The sequence below is a fragment of the Cygnus atratus genome, chromosome 9 (genome assembly GCF_013377495.2).
Source record: "Cygnus atratus isolate AKBS03 ecotype Queensland, Australia chromosome 9, CAtr_DNAZoo_HiC_assembly, whole genome shotgun sequence".
Classification (NCBI taxonomy): Eukaryota; Metazoa; Chordata; class Aves; order Anseriformes; family Anatidae; genus Cygnus; species Cygnus atratus.
In genome coordinates this window covers 25,370,656-25,391,183 of record NC_066370.1, presented here as the reverse complement: position 1 = coordinate 25,391,183, position 20,528 = coordinate 25,370,656, and the positions used below count along the sequence as shown (strand labels likewise).

General features: G+C 49.0%; 1 protein-coding gene across 2 annotated transcripts in view; it reads right to left on the bottom strand.

Moving 5' to 3' along the window:
* PLCH1 (phospholipase C eta 1) overlaps positions 1-20,528 on the bottom strand; it is a 60,798-nt gene that overhangs the window by 29,064 nt on the left and 11,206 nt on the right. For both annotated transcript variants that reach the window (XM_035566486.1, XM_035566487.1), the window contains exons 2-5: positions 8,545-8,691; positions 7,391-7,634; positions 4,697-4,826; positions 2,803-2,973 (exon numbers count right to left, since the gene is read on the bottom strand). In XM_035566486.1, coding sequence (XP_035422379.1) covers positions 2,803-2,973; positions 4,697-4,826; positions 7,391-7,634; positions 8,545-8,691 — 692 coding nt within the window. The remainder of the gene's footprint in view (positions 1-2,802; positions 2,974-4,696; positions 4,827-7,390; positions 7,635-8,544; positions 8,692-20,528) is intronic.

Below are 20,528 nucleotides of genomic sequence, written 5' to 3'. Positions count from 1 at the left end.
TAGAAAAGAATTGCAATGCTGGTGACAGGTATTCCTAGACGGGATGCCAACCCACTAGCCTGCGTCAACCATGCACTGATAGTTCAGCCTTCAGCTGTTCACAGCTAATTATTCCATAAGAAAAACAAAATATAAACAATCAAAGCAAATCTGTTCTTCCGATCTTGATGCTATACGCTGATATAAAATGTCATAACATATGGAGTCATGACACAAATCAGTTGTACTCGTTCTCCTTTTGTATAAGCACGAGAAGAGGGAGGGCATCGGCTTGCTTTCTGTTTGAGAGCCCGTGCCGCTGCACTAAGGGCTGCTGCAGAAAGCAGAAGGGCTGATCAGATACGACCCTCGTCTCTTATCAACAACCTCCACAGCCTCTCCTCTTTTCAAAGTTCCCATACCAACGTTGATATTCTCATCGTTTCCTACTCCTCCCAGGATGCAGGTTCCTGACACCCTTCAGCACACGCTGCCTCAGCTCGCAGCCCGGCGTACGCCGACATTCCCTGACACACGCAGGCTCGTTACACTCCTGTAAAACCAGCTCCAAGAGAGCACGTAGAGTTGGTGCAAAACAGTCATTTTCTTAAAATGCATTTAATCCCCATTTCTTACCACTTCTCGTCAGATTTTCAGCATTTACCACGTCACTAATTGTTCCTGCGTGCTACATAATTAGTGTGGACGTGCAGTAAGAGTCGACTTAGACTCTCAAGCTGACTTAAAACACACCAGCCCAAACTGAATAATTAAGGAAAGCTTTACATAATTACAGGTGTGTGTTCCCAGGGCGTAATCGTTAGGAAATTACTCCCTATTCTATTCAACTAAAATGAGTGGGGCAATAGTTTTGCGGCCAGTTTCATCCAGGCTGCATGAAGGTCCTTTTAACCTTTTAACCACCGAACCCCGACTTGGTGCCAGTCTGGCGGCGTGCTGAGAACAGTCCGTGTGGGTCTGCATGTGGGAGCACGAGGGCACAGCATACAAGGAGCAATAAGTTCTCCCGGAGCACACAGAGAGTGCTGCTGGAGGAAAGATCTCAGCAGGTTGTCCTATTCTCAGCACAAATAAAAGGATTTTGCAAAGTACCGGATCCCCAGCCAGCAGCAAGCGGCCAGCAGGCACACAGGAGACCCTCTTCATACGGTCTCTCTTGCTTTCAGAGAACCAAAACCAAACATCTCAAGTTTGTAACACCAAAGCAGCCTTGTAACTGCACAAAGCCATGAGCGAGAGCATCCAGGAGGTCTCTGCTGCTGAAATTAAAGCACTTGGTGTGACATGGACACAGCGGAAAGGAGAAGGGAAGCACAAACGCTGCAGCCACAGGTGGAGAGCCCGCACACACGGCATCGCGATGGGGCTCCAAAGAGCCGGGCAGCGTGAGGCCATTCCCTCCGCTGGGCGGGTCCAGAACCTACTGCAAAGCTGCTCTTCAGCAGGGAAGACAATGTTTTCAGAGCCCATTTCACACGTTACTCAAAGACAAGTAAGAGCCAAACTGTCCGTCAAAAGACCCTGGAGATCCTGCTGTGGAAGCAATCTGTCATTTCGCAGGAGATCAGCTTCTGGGTGGGACCAGTTCAGACCCAGATGGATTCATTAGGAAAGGGCACTCCCAAAGGGACAACCTGCAGGCATGCAGCCGTGACTGGACATCCAGGGGTTGTTCCTCCCTCACAGATGCTTATGGCTAGGAGGACCAGCAGTCCTTCTAGGAAACCAGCCTATTTTATGCCTATTTTCTGCTCCTCTGACATTTGAAGACAAAAAATTGCAATTTCAATTGCAATGAGCCGAGTTTAGCTGCACCTACATGGAAATAATCTGTTTCACAAGCTCTTAGGTGAGGGCAACAGGGTGTTCTCCTAGGAAAGCCAGCTTAGCAAATTGACCAAAAAAACACACAAAACCAACAAAACTTTTGTTCTATCCTCAGTCAGCAGAATATTCAAAAGTCTTGCCCCAAAATAGTAGCAGATGGAGTTGGACAGACCACCCACAGGTTTCCAAGCAGTCAGACAAGAGCAAAAACCCAATGCTGTTTGGTTGAAGGCATTTTAGAGCGGCATTATGATCTGAACCATTATCAGCTTTTGAAGGCAATCCTGCCTTGCCTGAGGTCATTGTTATCACATTTGTGTTCTGAAAACACACAAAGGTAAATGTGCTTCAACACTGCTAATAAGGCAAGTGAGAAGACAAGAGGGAAGAGACAAAAAGTGCAAGATGCTTCTAAAGTACGCTGCCTAGAGGTTCACCTAAGGAAGTCACACTTCTTTTTTTCCCCTCCCAGAAAAATGTCAGCAGAGTGTTTACAGCTGACAGCCCTGCCTGTGTTCGGGCTTTTGAGTAGTGTGTACACAGAGGGTGGGTTCAATATGCCAGACTGAACAGTCAGCTTGGTTCTGCTGTTGCATCAGTAGTTTCCTGATGTCCTCCCGCACCCACAGACAGCGTTCTCTGCCTCTTTCACGTGTTTTTCTTCCTGCTCTGGGTCCCTCCATGCCCCCTCTCCTACCACAGCCCTTCAGCTGTCCCTGGGCACTTCAGCATCTTCATGCATGTCCTCCCTGGAGCATCCAGATAGTATCCTGGACACCTGACCTTTCTGAACTTTGGCAGGTGGGTGTAACATCCATCTTTATGTTGCATCACAAAAATATAGTCTTCCCTTAGAAATACAGATCTCTTGTAAAAAAAAAAAAAAACTGTTCCCCACGCCCCTGCCCCAAGCTAAACGTTTTCCACATAATCCTTTCCCTATACTTGTATTTATATGCACGTACATTTCCATACCTTTTGTTCCACCTTTAGAAACTGAGCAAGTTCTTCAACAGTGAGGTGATCCTTCTTGTCACTGTAGCTTAAAAGCAACAAGTAGAGATCTCGACGTAAGGACATCATCTTGTAAAACACTGAAAATTCTTCAAAATTTAAGGTTCCTTGGTTCTCATCTGTGTCAGCTTCCTAAGAGGTAAAGACACTCAGGTAAGCGTGCTAGAATGTAGGTGAATTCAGGGAATAAAGCAGAAGAGGATTTATGGATAGAACAGAAATTTAATAAATTCTAACCTGCAAAATTCTGTTCAGACTCAAAGCCTACTACACACAGGCTAAAATAACTGCAAAATGATAATACTATCTATTGGATTTTTCGGAGAAAACACTTCCTGCACTGAAGCCACAGGTTCCCTATGGAGGTCTCAATTCCACCTTCAGTTTTGAATTTGTTCCCCACGTGAAGAAGCACACCCTGGGCTTTTTCTGATCTGTTACTCTCCTGTACGTCTTGCAGTTATCCCGGATTACAACATAGCAAGGAACATAATAATTTCACCCCTTGGCTTCCTCTAACAGAGTCTGACATTTAAAAACATTTGGAACAAGCCACGGTCTTAAATTAACAGTAATTCCAGCTGCAGCACTCCGAGCCCCCGTCAGCTCCCTGCTGGGGGTCCAACAGTGCAGCAGCAATGAGCCTCGGCACCAAAAGAGAACCCCAGCAGCCCCAGCCTTGGTTGCAGTTTTTGTTTATCCTCAGACGTAGCAAGAGAAGAAAACAATACTTAACGTATGTTAATACAAGGTTTTTACTGTGAACATCTGCCTAAGAGGATTGCTTTGGATTTCCAAAACAAAGAATGTATTCTGGAGAACTGCTGTCAAACATTACCTAGGTCCCCACAATGACCAAACTTTGGGGGAGCTACAACTCTTGTTAAGTTTGAGAACGTAAGCAGATGATGTAGACAAAGTGAAATAAATGTGTAGAGACATGCTATTGTTCCCACAAGTAACATCTTTCATTCACAGCTGCAATACAATGTTTTTCCTCTCGTTATAAAACCCGTGGCCTTTTCCAAGCAGCGTTAAAGTGCAGGTCACAACGCCTTCTGTCAGAGCCCTTTCAACGCTGACTTGCCTTTGAGCCCGAGGTCTTTTCTCCACACAGGTTTACCAAACCAAAATTCCTCTCTCCAAGGAAAATAAGTATCCCCAACCTTGCTATCGCTTCCTCCTTCTCAAGAAAGCTCTTCCAGTTCAGGCTCAGTCTCCTTCTGGACCGGAGGAGCTCATGTAATAGCAGGTGCAATGAGCAGATCCAGTCTGTTTTGCATTCCAAGGACCAAGTTTTATTTCCCCTTCACAGAAACCACTCCGTTAACATTCAAGCATTTTGCTCTTCATTATGCCCTTGGCTTATCTTTCCTTCCTACATTGTAAACCATTTTCTACCAGCCCAACTGTAACTGTTTTCAGGCAACAGAAGTAAAATATAAAATAAAAATTATTCTGGCTAAGAGAGGAAGTTTTAAAAAGAACCATAATCACTTTCATAAAGCTAGTTTCTATCAAATAATTTTCCATAAAGGAAATGAAAAAAAAAAAAAAAGAGAGATTTCAATAGAAGCAGAGCAACCGTCACTGCCAATGTAGAATAATTCAGGTCATAGAGATGAAAACAATAACACATCTAAAGAGTAAAATTAATGAATTGTCTTCTGTGGGGTTTGTCTTGTGAAGTCAATGTTCTGATGCACCCTTGTCTATAAAAAGACAAGACTTGGGTAAAAATCTGAGATGTTGGAAAGGACAGGGTTTTAAGTCCCAGCTTTCAAACCCTGTTGTGGTTCAGACCATAACTGTCACTGGTTTAGCACAGTACAGCCCCGTGCTAGAGGCCACCAACCTGAAACATCTGCCGGACCTTCCTGCGGGGCAGGTTAACGTTGAGTTTGTGCATCAGCTGGTGGATCTCTTCAATGTTCAGCAGGCCATCTCCGTTCTTGTCAGCCTCCTCAAAGGTCTGTTTCACCCAGCTGCAAACGGGTCAAGGAAACGTACAAGAGTGTGGTCCCCTCCTGGAGGAAGGAGGCAGAGCAGCTGGGCAGGACAAGGACAAGACTTCAGCTCAGGAGAATGAAACTCGTCCCCAGCTCTTCTGGGCAGGAGGCTGATACTCCTTAGCAGAGCACCTTAACATCTGCTAGGGAAAAGAACTAGGCGTTATTCAATCCAGCCTTCACAAACACATCTTTTTTTGAGTCAAAGCCTCCGGGCAAAACCCGTGAATTAAGATTTCCCACAGCCCGCATTACAGATGTCAGGGGTACACCCTGAAAGACTCATTGATGGAAAAGATCTGGTGCGATCTGCATGGTTCTCCCTGTGCTGATACCAAACCAAAGCTTTACTTTTTGCTACTGTACCCCTTGTGGTACCACTTGCTATTGTACCTTTTATCTGGTATAACCAAGGCTGTTGACCTTCACGGAGTTAATATCTGGGGGCTACCTGCTTTGTGACTGACAGGACGCCAGCCCAGCTGCCATTCGTATCAGAGATGACAACCTCATGCAAGTGGATGGCATAATGGAGACCTGGTGAAACCTGGCCAAGTACATTATTACGAGCCTGAGGTTTCCTTGAGAGCCTCATTAACAATGAAACACTCTTGTTTTTCCATGTTCTTTCCCCCAAGATTGTTACACAGTTCTTTCATCTGTACACTTGTAATTTATCCATCTCTGGACAACTTCTTTAACCACCGCCTTCCCTCTAATACCTCTGCCCTCACCTTTTATGTCAGGTGTCCCACAGGGCAGCAACAAGTGCACACAATGATAAATTGCACAGAGAGAACGGACAGCAATTATACATTTGCTGTTTCTCCCTGCACAAGGACAAAATGGTATCAAAACTAGCAGCTGTCAAGGTCAGAAAACAGGCTGTGATTCTTCACGCTGCATACAGCTCAGCTCTACTAAAACTTTTCCTAGGACATTCTGCAGCTTTATGTCTGTTCGAGGTGGCACTGAAATAGTTCTTTCCCTTACCCTTGCTATGGACAGAAGTTTCATTTCAATGCTTAAAAGTGGTACCGGTTTATGACAATGATTTGTAGTCTGGTTCACAACACTAGCTCCTTTGCTCTCTTATTTCTGATATTGAGTACATTCTCAGAGGAGAAGCTAAAGTAGCTTTCAAATATTGCTGGGCTCGCCCTGATATTTTCCTGCACCTCCCTTAATTCTGTGTGAACTCCGCTTTCTAACCAGTGAATTTTACCCCCTTTTTGCACATATATTCCTTTGCAGCTTTTCCTAAATTCTTGCTCTAGCTGGAACTGTTACCGGGTCATTTTGTCTGCAGTCTCCCAGCTGCCGCATTTGATAACACAAACAAGACTTGAAGTGATGTTTCACCATACAGCAGATATGTGCAGCTCGGAAAAAGTCATGGATAAATATAGCAAGCTGAGTATGTGTGCAGCGGAGCATGCAATATATCCCCCAAACGGATCCGTGCCTGTCTCGTATCAGAATCAGAAACACTGAAAATATAAATTAAATACCGTGTGTGTATATTCTCCAGCAGGAGTATTTACAAGTGATCGTTTTGTATTCTTTCTCGTGGCAAGAAAGAGACAGGTTACAATTATAATCAAGACTTTTTTGTCTGTTTAGGGGGAAGAGTGTTCTTTATATTTGACACGCTAGTAAACACTCTGTGAAAGAAAGCACATCAAGAAAATACTCAGTGAGCACAGTCTTCGCAAAAAGCTCATTTGGATTACTAGGCTAAAAAGATATTTAAGGAGCTTTAAAGATTTGTCATTCTGACAATCAATGGAGGCTGAGCAGCAGGCACAGATATCTGACACACACCAACTAAGAGAAATGGAGAGGGCCAGGAGTTTACCAGAAGACCGGGCAATTTACCAGAAGGCTCCAAAAAAAAAAGTTCACATTTGAGCTGTACAGAGGCCAAGAAATTTAAGTTTTCCATCAATTCCCATATCTTGGGAACGGTGCCTTCTAACGGGCCTTGCAATTTGCAGTGGGAGAATAAAGGCACAGTTGGACAAACAGAAGACGACAGAAATCCTTCCCTGGCGAACATCTCAGGATTTTCACGGGTGGCCAGTAGTGCAACAAACCCCAGACCAGCCAGGCTGCACATGCTCACACACAAAACGTTCGTTTTAGGAGAAGTATGGAAAAGGAACAGCCACAAAGGAATTATTACTGTACTATTACTGTACTATGCTGTGTGCCTAACCAACCTAGCCTCTCGGGTTAGTATTTGCTGAGAGAACTAGAAATGAAATGAGCATTTTGACCCTCCAGTAGGGATTTCACTAACAAAAGACCCAGGCCTGCCCACTGACTCAGTGGAGTTTAATCCAGTCCCTATGGCACAACTGATGTCTTATTGCACAGGTAAGTGTCCATATCAAACTTCACTAATATTTCTATTGCAATCAATGGCAAATTTTTTGGCACTTAGCTTGGGGTGAAATAACACCCAATACCAAATTCACTAAGAAACTAAACAAGAAATACTGAATTGCAGGACGTTGCTCAGGCTTATAAAAGGATACTGATCGTGTGTTCTCTGTCGCTTAGCAAGCGAGTCCTCATCACTTATTCCAGCCATCAAATATTTCAGCCCCGTGATCCAGGTGCGAGCTTCCTCTGGGTTGGAGGTAATCAGATCCAGGGACTCCAGGTGGTTGCCGTGGTAAATGGTGAAGCAGCAGCTCGGGTCAAAGTTCCCCTCTGCATGGCGGTGGAAGATTTCGGACTGCCGGCCTTCGGTCACTTTGTAAATGGAATCGATGACAACTGGGGAGAAAAGGGAAACCAAAAATTGACATGCTCGTATAATCACCCAGTTATTTCCTGCTTTTCAGCAATTTTGAGTTATTCAGGCTAAAAGCCATTAAATGATTTTTAATATTAGATCTTCACATCCCTAAGGGCTTTTTGACACCGAGGCTCGTCCTTGCCTACGCAGCATGCACAGAACAGCTGCCCTGAGGGCAGTCCTGCTGCAGGTGCAGGCAGGGTACAGCATGGCTCTGAGCACTCCCTGCTGTGGGCTCCCACCTCCACGCCTCTGAAGCCCTGTGCTGCTCTCTGCTGCAGCCCTCAGCTACCACGCACGGTCCCAAAAGCACCAACTGTCACTGCCCGCAGCCTTGCCAATTGCTTGCTTTTAAATCTCAAGCCTACAGGACAATTCTCTGAATTTCCAGTCCTTAATTTATTTAATACACTGCTGATTTGAATTTCTAGTTTGAAACACGGGAGCAGGAACTGTTTCAATGAGAAACGTTGCTACACAGTAACTCCAAGATGTAATAATACCTAAAGAAAGTTATCATAGTTGTTACAACAAAGAAACATCCATCTAAGCTTTTCTAGGTTATATTTTTAAATTGTGGCGCATACATTGTACAGAGATCAGTACACTTATTGAGTCCCCACTGAATTTGTTCATAATTCACATAAGCACACGGAAAATGTCCACACGCCACTGAACTACATTCCCTTCCTTTTACACTCCCAAGTTTTCAGTAGGTGCTTAAACTCTACTCACACTATTGACAACCTTCATTTTAAGTATCATAGCAAATTTAAAATAAGTGAAGAGGATTCATGTAATGAATCCAAAAGATACTGCTCGGTTTTCCATCTGTAATTCACACTCTAATACTGAGCTGCCCAAGAAATTAAGACATTAAAAATTTACTTTTTGCCTTTTCACTTTTTCTGGACGGTCTCCATCGGATGCAGGTTCTGTGCTCATCCAGGTAGAAGAGACGAACGAGCCCTTTGGTTCCACTCTTCAGCTTAACCATCTGAGTCCCAGACTGCATAACACTCATGCATCTTTCAACTGTTAAGCAGAACAGAATAAATTCAACTAAATAGCCATCCAATTCCGCTAATAAAATGAGTTAATGGCTTTCAAACATCTCCCAGACATAAAACATTTGCCTTTCACCTTCAGTGCCAGGAACTGCTCACTACTGTGCCAGAGACATACCATTTCTTCTTCTTCTTCACACCTAGACTCCACATCAGAAAATAAAGTGCATCGGTCAAAACACCTTCACAACAAAGGAGGCAAAGAAAACTCAACCAGATACTGAAGGAAAATATTTTGTAGTTGTTCTATGCGTATTTCCTGTAAGCATTTTGGTTTCATATTATTAGCCACAGCGCTGTAATTGTAAGACCCAGCACTCTGCCAGCTTTGAATGGTAAGACCACTGTCCAAACTCCATGTTGCCTTGGGCTCAGTAATCCCTTAGCTTAGATCTCGCTGTTTTGACACTGTTAGAACCGCTAATGGAATTATAAATACACAATCCCTCCCCGCTGCTACACACACATCTACAGCCTCTCTATCCTGCTACCAAATTTCAAGCACACACAGTGATAACTTCTCTTTATCTGTCCATCCCATCTGGGACAACGAGGTTTTGTTTCTCTTTGTTTTGACTAAGATAGACCCATCTCCTCCACTTCATCTCACATCTTCCCCCCCCACAGTTCTCCAAACACTAGGATCAAGATAACCTTTCCCCCTGATCTCAGTACACGTATATCCACCTTCCTAAATTCCCTTGGTTTTATCCCCATTGCCTCTCCTCACTTGAATCACTCCAAATTCACCTCCCGGATGGTTTGCTTACACTCTGGCTGGCTCTCAAATAAAACCCCGGTCTGTCTTTATTTCTTCTCCTCATCTTCCTCCCCTTCACACGCAACCCTGAGGCCAGCAACAAAGGAGAACCGGCCTCTGCTCGGTCAGACGCAGGCGGAGCAGTGCCCCAAACCTCACGGGACGAACAGGCCCCGGTACAAAGCCCTCCAAGGCCTCTTGCTCTGCACCCAGAACTGCAGCAGAAGCGGTGTTTGTGCCGAGTTGTGTTGTTTGGAGCACTGAGGACCTGGGCTGAGCTGAAGAGAACCAAACCCTCCCGAAAGCACCACAGATGTGGACGAGCGCCGTAAGTTTGTCCTTGCGAAGGCCTGGCCTTTCCCTGGCCTGTCACCCATGGCCGATGGGTGGGTGCGTGTGGCAGCGCTTTAAGATGAACCAGAAAAGGGACGTAAACCAAGCCAGAACTAGATGTTACTGTAACTTATGGGTATGCACTTATTCAAGCTCAAGCCATGGCAGTTAATGTATCTGAAGGTGCACAAAGCACCAGGCAGACAAGCCTTGAAACAGCGAGGGATGGAAAAGTCACAACCTTAAAGAAGACAAACTGAGGCAAAGTACGTCCCTAAAACTTCCTGCATATACAGGAACTGAGCCTTCCACATTGGAACTGAGTCCAGCTCAAGTTTGTCTTGGATTCACGCCTTTAAAATAATTTAAAAATGTTTCCTCCAGCACAGGTTTGAGGCTGTCCCTAAGAACAGGCCGTGCGGGGCCATGTGGAGGTGCGAACCTGAGCCCTTACCTAATCGCAAACTGCACGCACGTTTTTATCTCACTATCAGTGATCCATTGCAACAAGATTTTGGCTTAGGAAGAGGTTTAGCTACAAGCTACTCAATACAGATAATCTGCTGCTTTGTACTTAATCCGTAATCAGTTATTAATAAAAGTCTTAAACACAAGCAAGTTTCGCATAAGTGTTTCTGTTACCATCAGCTCAGCCGTGCCAGAAAGCAAAGGGTCTCGCCGGGGTGTGGTTGAGCACCACTAGCAAAAGGCAGCAGAAAGGGGACTACATTTCTTTCATGCAAGAAAAGCAGAAAATGGGCCACAAGCAGATAATTCCAACCACCAGAAAACACGGAAAAAATCCTAAAAGACTTTACAATTTCTTCTGCAGTTTCAATGGCCCGCATGTTTCTATATCACATTTGTAATTAACACAGACACATTTCCCACGCACATCTTCAAACTTGAAGAAGACTTGAGAATCAAAGTTACATGGAATAGATTTTAAAACACCAACACAGAAGAGTGGAAGAAATGCAGTTCCTGCCAAATACCACAGCATTCTCCATCTCTCAGATGCCACCTGCACTAAGCCCACTGCCCGAAAAAGCACCAGCTTTTCTGCTTGCACTCTTGCAGTTCTCAGAAAACGCCACCCAGATGCAAACATCTCGCTCAGAACAGCAGACGGGTAAGGAAGTTCACGGCACCATCCCTGTCATGCACGTGTCCATAGCAGAAAGCTCCACACCATTCAAAGGCCCGCTGGGTTTCAGTTTTAGAAGGCTTTTTCCTTTTTTGTTTTCCCTTTCCAGTTTACAAAATATACCATCCCCTCCTTTCAGCTACCAATGACACAGGCAGACACAAGAAACAAGGTCTTTTTAAACCTACGTTAGTGTGCTGATTTCAGCCTCTAGCGGGGCATTTGCAAGAGGGCCCCGTGGGTCAGCACCTGAACGCAGCCAAGTGCCTCAACAGAGCCAGGGCAGGAGAAAGCTCCAGAAGAGCGGCTCAGGAACGCTTTCACTAAAGGAACAGGAAAATGGTTCCAGAGAAAACATTTAATACTCTAGATAAACCAGGAATACTGAAATAAATAAATAAATGAATCAAAACGAAGCAGCCCCTCAGTGCAGCCATATGCTAGAACTCAGGGAAGCGTGACGTGCTTTCCACGTTACGGTGTTTTTCTGACCCAAGCGCTACCTGTGCATTTTAATCCAAAGCCTGAAAATGAATAAAAGTTGCAGGCTATAATACAGCAGTCTATGCTACAAAAACAAAGTTAATTAATCCAGAAATTCAAAAAAGATCACACTTATGCATTGTATATTTGAAGATTTACTTTCAAATTAAAAAAAAATAAATAAAAAAATCTGAAAGCTGCAAAGTTACTTCTGTTTCCAGAGGTAGGCAAACCTTCCTGAGAGCCTAAAATCATCCCAACAGACATCCTGTAGGTTAATGGGCTTTAACAATACCAAAAGACCAGGCTACTTTTACCCTCCCACAACAATCATTTAGAGCAAACCAGACCTGAATTCAGAGAGCATTTTTTAATGTTTAGATCGAGCGATGATCGTCTTTCTCAGTAATACACGCATCTTTGCGGAAGGAGCTGCTTCTGTATCAAACACCAAACCGAATACAAACCCATCTGTGCCAGCTGGACCTTCTCGGAGGCGGCCACGCTGCCCACCGCCTGGCAGAGCCCTGAAGCCCGGAGGAAAGCCATCGGAGCCCAGGGCGGTCCGGATGCCCCCCGAAAGCTCTCACGCTGGGCAGACGCTACCTGCCGAGGCTGCCTCTCGCCGCGGAATAAATCTCGCTGCAGCCCGCGAGCGCTAAGCTGGAGCGCCCAGCGCTGACCAGACGCGGCCTCACGTTCGAAAGCACTCTAATCCGCCCCAAATCAGCCGCCGCCACCTTCCGCCCAGCCCCGCTCTAATCTGTCCCCGTGTGCAAGCGGGTCTTTAATAACCAGGGGATCGCCGAGCGCCGCGCCGGGGAGCAGCTCTTGCAGAAGCCACTGCTGTGGTGCCAGCTTCAGCAGCCATTCCCTGCCCCGGCCCCGATTCCTGCTCCTTTGCCACTCACTCGGGCTAAATCCCAACAGCGGTGGTCACAATGCACACGCCTGCCCGCTGCTGCAGGTACTGCGCAGCCTTCAAGGCATGCCGGACCCTTCAGTGGGCACTAGAAGGAAAATATTTAGGGAATTAAAGCGCTCTCCCTAGCCGTACTTTAAGTACATACAGGCACACCAGAGCAGTGAGAGAAGCACCTGTGGGCCCCCGAGCACGGCTCCCCGGGACATAGAGGCGCAGATCAGTCCGCAAGCAGAGCCGCACGCGAGGCTGTGCCTCAGGCCCAGCCCTGGGTGGCTTCACCGGGTTAAAAATTCATATTTAGTTTCAAAAAATTAGCGATGGCAGCAGCAGGCTTGGGACTTTTCCTGCTGTATTTTGGCTTGCGGTTATCCAAGGTAACGCTGTCAGCTAACTCTCAGTGGCAAAACTCCACTGCCCAGAGCCTCCAGCAAAGTCTTGGTAGAGCGCAGGCTTTGGACAAACGGGATTTTAGCCAGTTTGATGGGGATTTCACTTCACAAACACTGTTTGCCATTGCCTCCCAGGAACCACTGCCTGCACGGAGATGACGTTCAGTCTCCTGTCTTGTTTTTATGGACTCGATGTTACAGCCGTCTGACAAAATGAGAAGATTAAATAAGGCAAAAAGAGCATTACCAAACAATGAGAAGTCTAATTGTGAAGGAGGATATAAATTGCGTTTCCAAATAATACGCAATCTGCATTAAGCCAACATTAAGCTTGAGGAGGTGAAATAAACCCACAAAATAGAAGTCAATTTCACTTGTAACATCAGCTCTTCTCTCTGCATTTTGACATTCCCCAGCTGTGCCTGTGCACTCGGTAGCTCTGGTTCGGCTAGGCGCTCTGTGGGAAGGTTGTCAGTCTGTCTTTGGAGAGGAACAGCACCAAAAGAGCCCCCTGCAGCAGGAGCTGTCCCACTGCCAGGACTGCTGCGGGCATCGCCTGTGACCCCTTTTGGTGCAGCTCCCCGAGATCCCACACCTGGGGCACCTGCGCTGCCGTGCGGGGTGGAGGCTGTGGTGTGACGCCCGGACCCAGGCTGGGGAGCAGCCGGGCGGATGTACGGGCACGTGCCCAGAAGCAGGCACTGGAGGGGTGTGCGATGAAACCAAGCGCACGAACCGGAGAACAGCCCGCAATTACATTAATGCGATCCGTGGGGGAAGATATTCTGGGTGAAACCACAACGGGAGAGCTCGGACAACGGAGAGCGTGCCGCCCGGCTCCGCAGCCATCTCCCCGTCACGAGGATGCTCGGAGCCTTTGCACTAACGCCACCACAGCCCGCTTACTGCCCGCCCGCCAGAGAACACGTCGCATCTAGATCCCACAGGGCAGCGCCAACCTCTGGAGCGTCACGCAGCTTGCCGCTAATGCCACCAAAGCACCACTGCTGCCTTGGTGAGGGGCGAGCCCAGGACAACGAGAACTGCGGAGGGAAGCCTGGGGGAACCCCTGCCCCGGGTCAGGACCGTTTTCATTGCTGCGTTTCGTGTTTACCCAGAACTTTCACCTGCCCTGCGGTAACTCTTCCAACCCCTCGCGCTATTTCCCTTTAAGCTCCTTAGGGTGGGTTTAATTATAATCCCACAGACGAGCACTGACACGAGGTGGACAATCTCCCACACCTCTGCCAACCTCAGCACGGCCTCGCGAGCCGGCCGGGCGCAGCGGGGCCGCTGAAGGCAGCGCTGTCCGTCCTCGGCAGGCGCTGCTGGAAACTGTGAGGGCGTTTCCAGCCCTCAGGGGAGCAGAGAATCCTAAAGCAAGGGGAGCAACCAGCAGAATGCCAGCTGACTACTCAGAACAACGGTGGATGGCCTACGGTCAATGAAAATCGCTAAATCTGAAGGACAACGCACGCCTGTAAATTCACCAAATAATACGCAAACAAAAAAGGGGTGAAGCTTGAGAACAAAGGGGAGCAGAAGGGGAGAAAAGAAATTATCAGCGTAGTTTTAATTCTTCTTAGGCCTGAGACCCATCTGGTGTGGGGCTTTTGTTTGTTTTTCTAAAGAGACTTGGGATTGGCAACTCCCAGAAGTTCCGATTTGGAGTAATCCCTATTTCCTAGTAACTGCCGGGTTAGCCTGCCATAGTGGGGTTGCTGGCTTGATGTTTCCAGGACAATCAATTTCAATGATTTTTTTTTCCATATTCGAAGTGGGAAGCTTTAGCTGTGTACCTGCTCTCCGGTTGATACTTGACAGCGCTGAGCAGCCATTCTTGCTGGGGGAGCACCCAGAAATACACCAGCAGAATCCAAACACTGACAAGCCTGGCAATGCAAAAAAATCCTCTCTGAGCATTTCTTTGGATGCACGGGGCCCATATCGCTAAATCTGGTTCCTACAGCGAGCTCATCCTTGACAGAGTGTTGTGCAATACTGAAAATGACTTGCTAGGGCAGCACCTTACCTACAGGGCCTGTGATCCCCTTGAGATCTACAGTTCAGGTTGTAACCGAAACCTGCGAGCGCAGCCCCCAGCCGCAATACATAATGCATCGTTTCCACCTCTGCTCGAGGATACCTTCCCTCCGCCAGCTCGGCACACTTCTAATTGTTATCTTCAGCAAATTAGCCCAGGTTTCATTCAAGCAGCACAAGTCACCAGGCTTTGGGACATCAGCTCCAAGGCTCTTCTGGAAAGAAGCTCCTTCAACAGGCTGCTCTGGGTGAACACGGAGCCCAAAAGCCGGCTGTGTAACAGCTTACAGGGGACCCCCACTGCCGCTTCCCGAAGTTACAGATCTCCTCCTCTTCTTTCTTCGGACACAGATCGCATCAGAGCTGCTCCATTTGGGAGCTCTGGTGCCTCTGCAACCAGCATGGCTGAGGACTGCTACATTTCCTAGAAGGGCACGGGACTGGCCGTTTACCAACAGTGCACGATCATTTACCCCGACACGCGGCCAAGTGCCAAAATACACCGTCACTTGATTACAGTGAGCGGGAAATGCAGCTTTATTAAGCAAACGCCGTCACCAAGTCTGCACACCCTAATCCAAGAGCGAGAAGCAGCAGCAGACGGGGAGAGGCGGCCAACGGTTCCCGCTACAGCCCCCAACAGGATGAAGGCGAGGCAGGCCGGTGAGTGCTGCTGCGGCAGCCCAGGGGCAGGTTTCAGGGCGAGCAGAGGGCAGAGAGGCACCCGGCTGCCCGGGCAGCACCCTCACGCTGCCAGGAGGACGCGGGAGCACCAGACATCGCTCCGTGGGGCTGCAGCCCGGCCCCGAGGGACCCCCAGTTCTCCCCTGAGCTCGGGGAGCTTCGCCCAAGTACCAAAGAGGACGAGAACGGCTCGCGCGGAGCTCGGCTGGGTCACCACATCCCCCCCGAGGCCTCGCAGCGATAAGGCAGGCTCTGGCAGGAGCTGCGCCTCTGGATGCAGAGGTCAGAGCGGAGAACAGCAAGCCATGGGTTCTTTCTCTTCCTGAGTCCTATGTTTGCCCTCTAAAAATACATACAGGCAGGAGGACCACGGACTTGAGAGCCAAGCAGGCCTCCTTTTTAGCCTGCCTTTGTTGTAAGGGATTGAACATCTTCGCTCTTCTTTAGTCCTCACAGACACACAGACACAGACACAGATTTCTAGGTTGGAAGAGACCTCAAGATCATCGAGTCCAACCTCCGACCTAACACTAAGTACTCCACTAAACCATATCACTAAGCTCTACATCTAAACGTCTTTTAAAGACCTCCAGGGATGGCGACTCCACCACCTCCCTGGGCAGCCCGTTCCAATGCTTAATAACCCTTTCGGTAAAGAAGTTCTTCCTAACATCCAACCTAAAACTCCCCTGGCGCAACTTTCGCCCATTCCCCCTCGTCCTGTCACCAGGCACGTGGGAGAACAGACCAACCCCCACCTCACTACAGCCTCCTTTAAGGTAACTGTAGAGAGCGATAAGGTCGCCCCTGAGCCTCCTCTTCTCCAGGCTGAACAAGCCCAGCTCCCTCAGCCGCTCCTCGTAAGACTTGTTCTCCAGACCCCTCACCAGCTTGGTCGCCCTGCTCTGGACTCGCTCGAGCACGTCCATGTCCTTCCTGTAGCGAGGGGCCCAAAACTGAACACAGTACTCGAGGTGCGGCCTCACCAGAGCCGAGTACAGGGGGACAATCACCTCCCTAGACCTGCTGGCCACACTGCTTCTTATACAGGCCAGGATGCTGTTGGCCTTCTTGGCCACCTGAGCACACTGCTGGCTCATATTCAGCCGACTATCAACCAATACTCCCAGGTCCTTCTCTGCCAGGCAGCTTTCCAACCACTCATCTCCCAGCCTGTAGCTCTGCTTGGGGTTGTTGCGCCCCAGGTGCAGGACCCGGCACTTGGCCTTGTTGAACTTCATACAGTTGACCTCAGCCCATCGCTCCAGCCTATCCAGATCCTCCTGCAGAGCCTTCCTGCCCTCGAGCAGATCGACACACGCACTTAGCTTGGTGTCATCTGCAAACTTACTGAGGGTGCACTGGACGCCCTCATCCAGGTCATCGATAAAGATATTAAAGAGGACCGGCCCCAGTACCGAGCCCTGGGGGACACCACTTGTGACCAGCCTCCAACCAGATTTGACTCCATTCACCACAACTCTCTGGGCCCGGCTATCCAGCCAGTTTCTAACCCAGCGAAGCGTACGCCAGTCCAAGCCCCGAGCAGCCAGTTTCTTGAGGAGAATGTTGTGGGGAACGGTGTCAAAAGCCTTACTGAGGTCAAGGTAAACCACATCCACAGCCCTTCCCTCATCCACCAAGCGCGTCACTTTGTCATAGAAGGAGATCAGGTTCGTCAAGCAGGACCTGCCTTTCATAAACCCATGCTGACTGGGCCTGATCGCCTGCTCGCCCTGCAAGTGCCGCGTGATGACCCTCAAGATAATCTGCTCCATGAGCTTTCCTGGCACTGAGGTCAAACTGACAGGCCTATAGTTCCCCGGGTCTGCCCTCCGGCCCTTCTTATAGATGGGCGTCACATTGGCTAGCCGCCAGTCAACTGGGACCTCCCCCGATAGCCAGGACTGCCGATAAATGATGGAAAGCGGCTCGGCCAGCTCCTCCGCCAGTTCTTTCAGTACCCTCGGGTGCATCCCATCCGGCCCCATCGACTTGCGCACATCCAAGCTCCTTAGCAGGTCGCCAACCATTTCCTCATGAATAGCAAAGGCCACATCCTGCTCCCCATCCCCTTCCGCCAGCTCAGGGCACTGGGTATCCAGAGAACAACCGGTATTGCCGCTAAAGACTGAGGCAAAGGCGGCATTAAGCACCTCAGCCTTTTCTTCATCCTTAGTAACTAGGTTTCCCCTCACATCCAGTAAAGGATGGAGATTCTCCTTAGTCCTCCGTTTCGCATTGATATATTTGATATTTCCTCGATGCACTGCCCCGTACTTCGGTGAAACACAGGTCCCACAGCAACCTATTGCGCTGCATTCGATTTGTTTATATTTTTGCCCTTCCCAATATGCCACTCCTTTATATTTTACCCCCCCCCAAACCTGTCCAAGAAAACAAAAGCAGAAAAACCCCGCCAGAGTGCCCCTACAAGCTTGCTCCCGTCCCCCTCAGAGACATGCAGAGGAGACGCTGCCCCAGCTCCAGCACGAGCAGAGCCTTCTGCTGGCTGTGAATTTATCAGCGGCCAGCAGCACGTCGCGGCGAGCCTGGCACCTCACGGCACCGCAGCCTGCCCAGGATGGCGCTGGGCTGCCCGGAGCACCGCTGCCCCCGCGGGCTGCCACACAAATCCACACAAATCCACGGCTGGGGCTCCTCGAGAGAGCAGGAGGGGGAAAAGCGCGGCAGAGCTGAAGGTGGAGTTAATTAACCTTTAAATCAATGAATGAAGCCTACGGTTCAGCTGATGGTATGAATTAATTTATCCCCACTTCTCAGAAACAGTCATTTTCCTACCCAACGTGGTTATCCGTTCCGTTCTCAAATTACCTCGGCCCAAGTCACCCACAGTGAGTCAGCTGTGGACAAACAAAGAGCTGACAGTCTCGAACACCGAGGTAATTTTATTACTGAAAAACTGTGTTGTGCCTTCGAGTTTCATGCAAAGCAGCGTTCCCGCTGGCAACGTGTGAACGCGTCTCCGAGCCAGACACCTGCAATACCGCTGGGCATACCCAGAGCCCGACCTGCGGGAGGCACGGACTCCGGCGAGCCTTCCTGCCACCCAGAGCGGCGAAAAGCGAGCCCCTGGTTCCCCGCAACCCGCATTTCTGCCAGCAAGGAGCACTCGCCCAGCACAACATGCTGCCGGCATACTAACAAGCTGCCTTCTACGCCACAGCCTTCTGAAATGACTCCTTCAAAATGCGTGCCCAAGCGCAGAAATAAACACACACGTTTCCTCTCGCAGGTAAGATCTGCGCTGGAAGGAGCTGCCGAAGTCTCTCGGCAGGCTCCAGGTTTTACCCAGCGCTGCCTACCACGGCAGGACACCCACACCCTTACCAGCGGCCCCAACGCTTTGGTACCCGGACAGTTCGACCTTCGTGCCGCAGCTTCCCAAAGGCGCCTCAATTCTGCTTCACGCGGTAACAGTGCTCTGCAGACTTACTGAAACAACTACACGTAACTCAGGTTGCACTTACAGCCATGCCGATGGAAGGTGGAGAGCGGCGGCGTCCTGCGGTTGCTCATGGCTGAGCGCCGGGCGGGCTCCGGGCAGCGTCACGGCACCGCTTTATCCAGGCACTGCCATAACGGCGCGCAGACCGTAGCGGGCGTGATCCCACCACAGTCGGTATGGGCAGGCTAACGGAGCCACCCGCCCGCGGATTGGGCACATCACACTTGTGGATGTGTTTGTGCCCACAGGCCGCGAGCTCCGAAGTGCCCCAGACTGCAGACAGCTGAGGGGCTGCGCCCACAGCGCCCGGCCGCGATCCCGCTCCTCAGTGCCCTGCCCCGCAAAGGCTCCGTGCTCCTCCTGCTGCCTCCGTTCCCCTCCTGCTGCCTCCGTTCCCAGCAGGAGTCACTCTGGGCACTCCAGCCCCGAGCCCGGGTGCGCAGCGGCCCCACACGCCTCACCCGCAGCACGGGACGAGACGGGATGGGATGGGACGGGATGGGATGGGGCGCTGCCTTGTGCGCCGTGCTCCTGCCGCCCGGCCAGGCAACAAACTGAGGAGGAGCAACAGGAGCGCTCATCTGGCGGTTGCTGCTGTATTTGCCGATGGAGAAGGGACAACAAAATAACTTCAGAGAGGATTTCACCCTCAGCGGGACGCTTTGGCATGAAACGCGTTTATCTATACATATACGTACACACCTGCAACAGCTTCAGAAGTTAAACCCAACGCCTTTTTTCTAGGGCTGTTCCAAAAAGTCCCTTCCAATGCTCTCGTAAATTATCAATTGGGGACGTATCCATTACCCACCGTGTCTCAGCAAGCAGATGGAGTAACACCTGCCCTCCTTTACCTACCCGTGTGCATCAAAACTTAATGTCGAGCTTTGTGTAACGGAACCCTCCAAGATAAAAGCGCCGTGTCTGGAGCCGCAGCACGCCCACTCCGACCGACGAGGCCGCTCCCGACGGGACATACAAACAACTGACAGCTCCTTTAAGTGGTCTCAGTTCTTATAGGGTAGCGGTGTCGATTTCCCACCACTTCCACTAGTTAAAAAATATTTGCCTTATAGAGTTATCCATGCTAGATACAAAGAGTTCTCCCCTTCTATATAGCATTTACCCCACAGCCATTTAGGGGCTTAAAGTAACCACGGCTTTGCTCCCAGCACCGACTTAAATTGAACAAAATCAGACATTACAAATCAGAAGTTCCCGAAGAAAGTTATTCAAGATGTCTTCCTCTTTTGCACCAGTCCCCTACAGTTCTTGAAGAGATGCATCTTGCTCATCCACTGCTCTGTGATCACAATTTTACACATCACTTGCATATGGGTTAGCATTCTATTTATAAGTGTTGCTAGAAAAAATAGATACTCTTCCCCACGGAAAGCTCTGCTGTGGCAAAATGACCAATAGATTAAAAGGTCAGGAATGTTTTTAAAGGCAAATACAGTTGTAATAATTTAAGATAAAATGCAATCTCTGTTTGTCCATACTGCAGGAGCAGTATCTCCCATACAATCCACATGTTTGCATGGAGAAATGTATTTTCAATTTGAAACACAC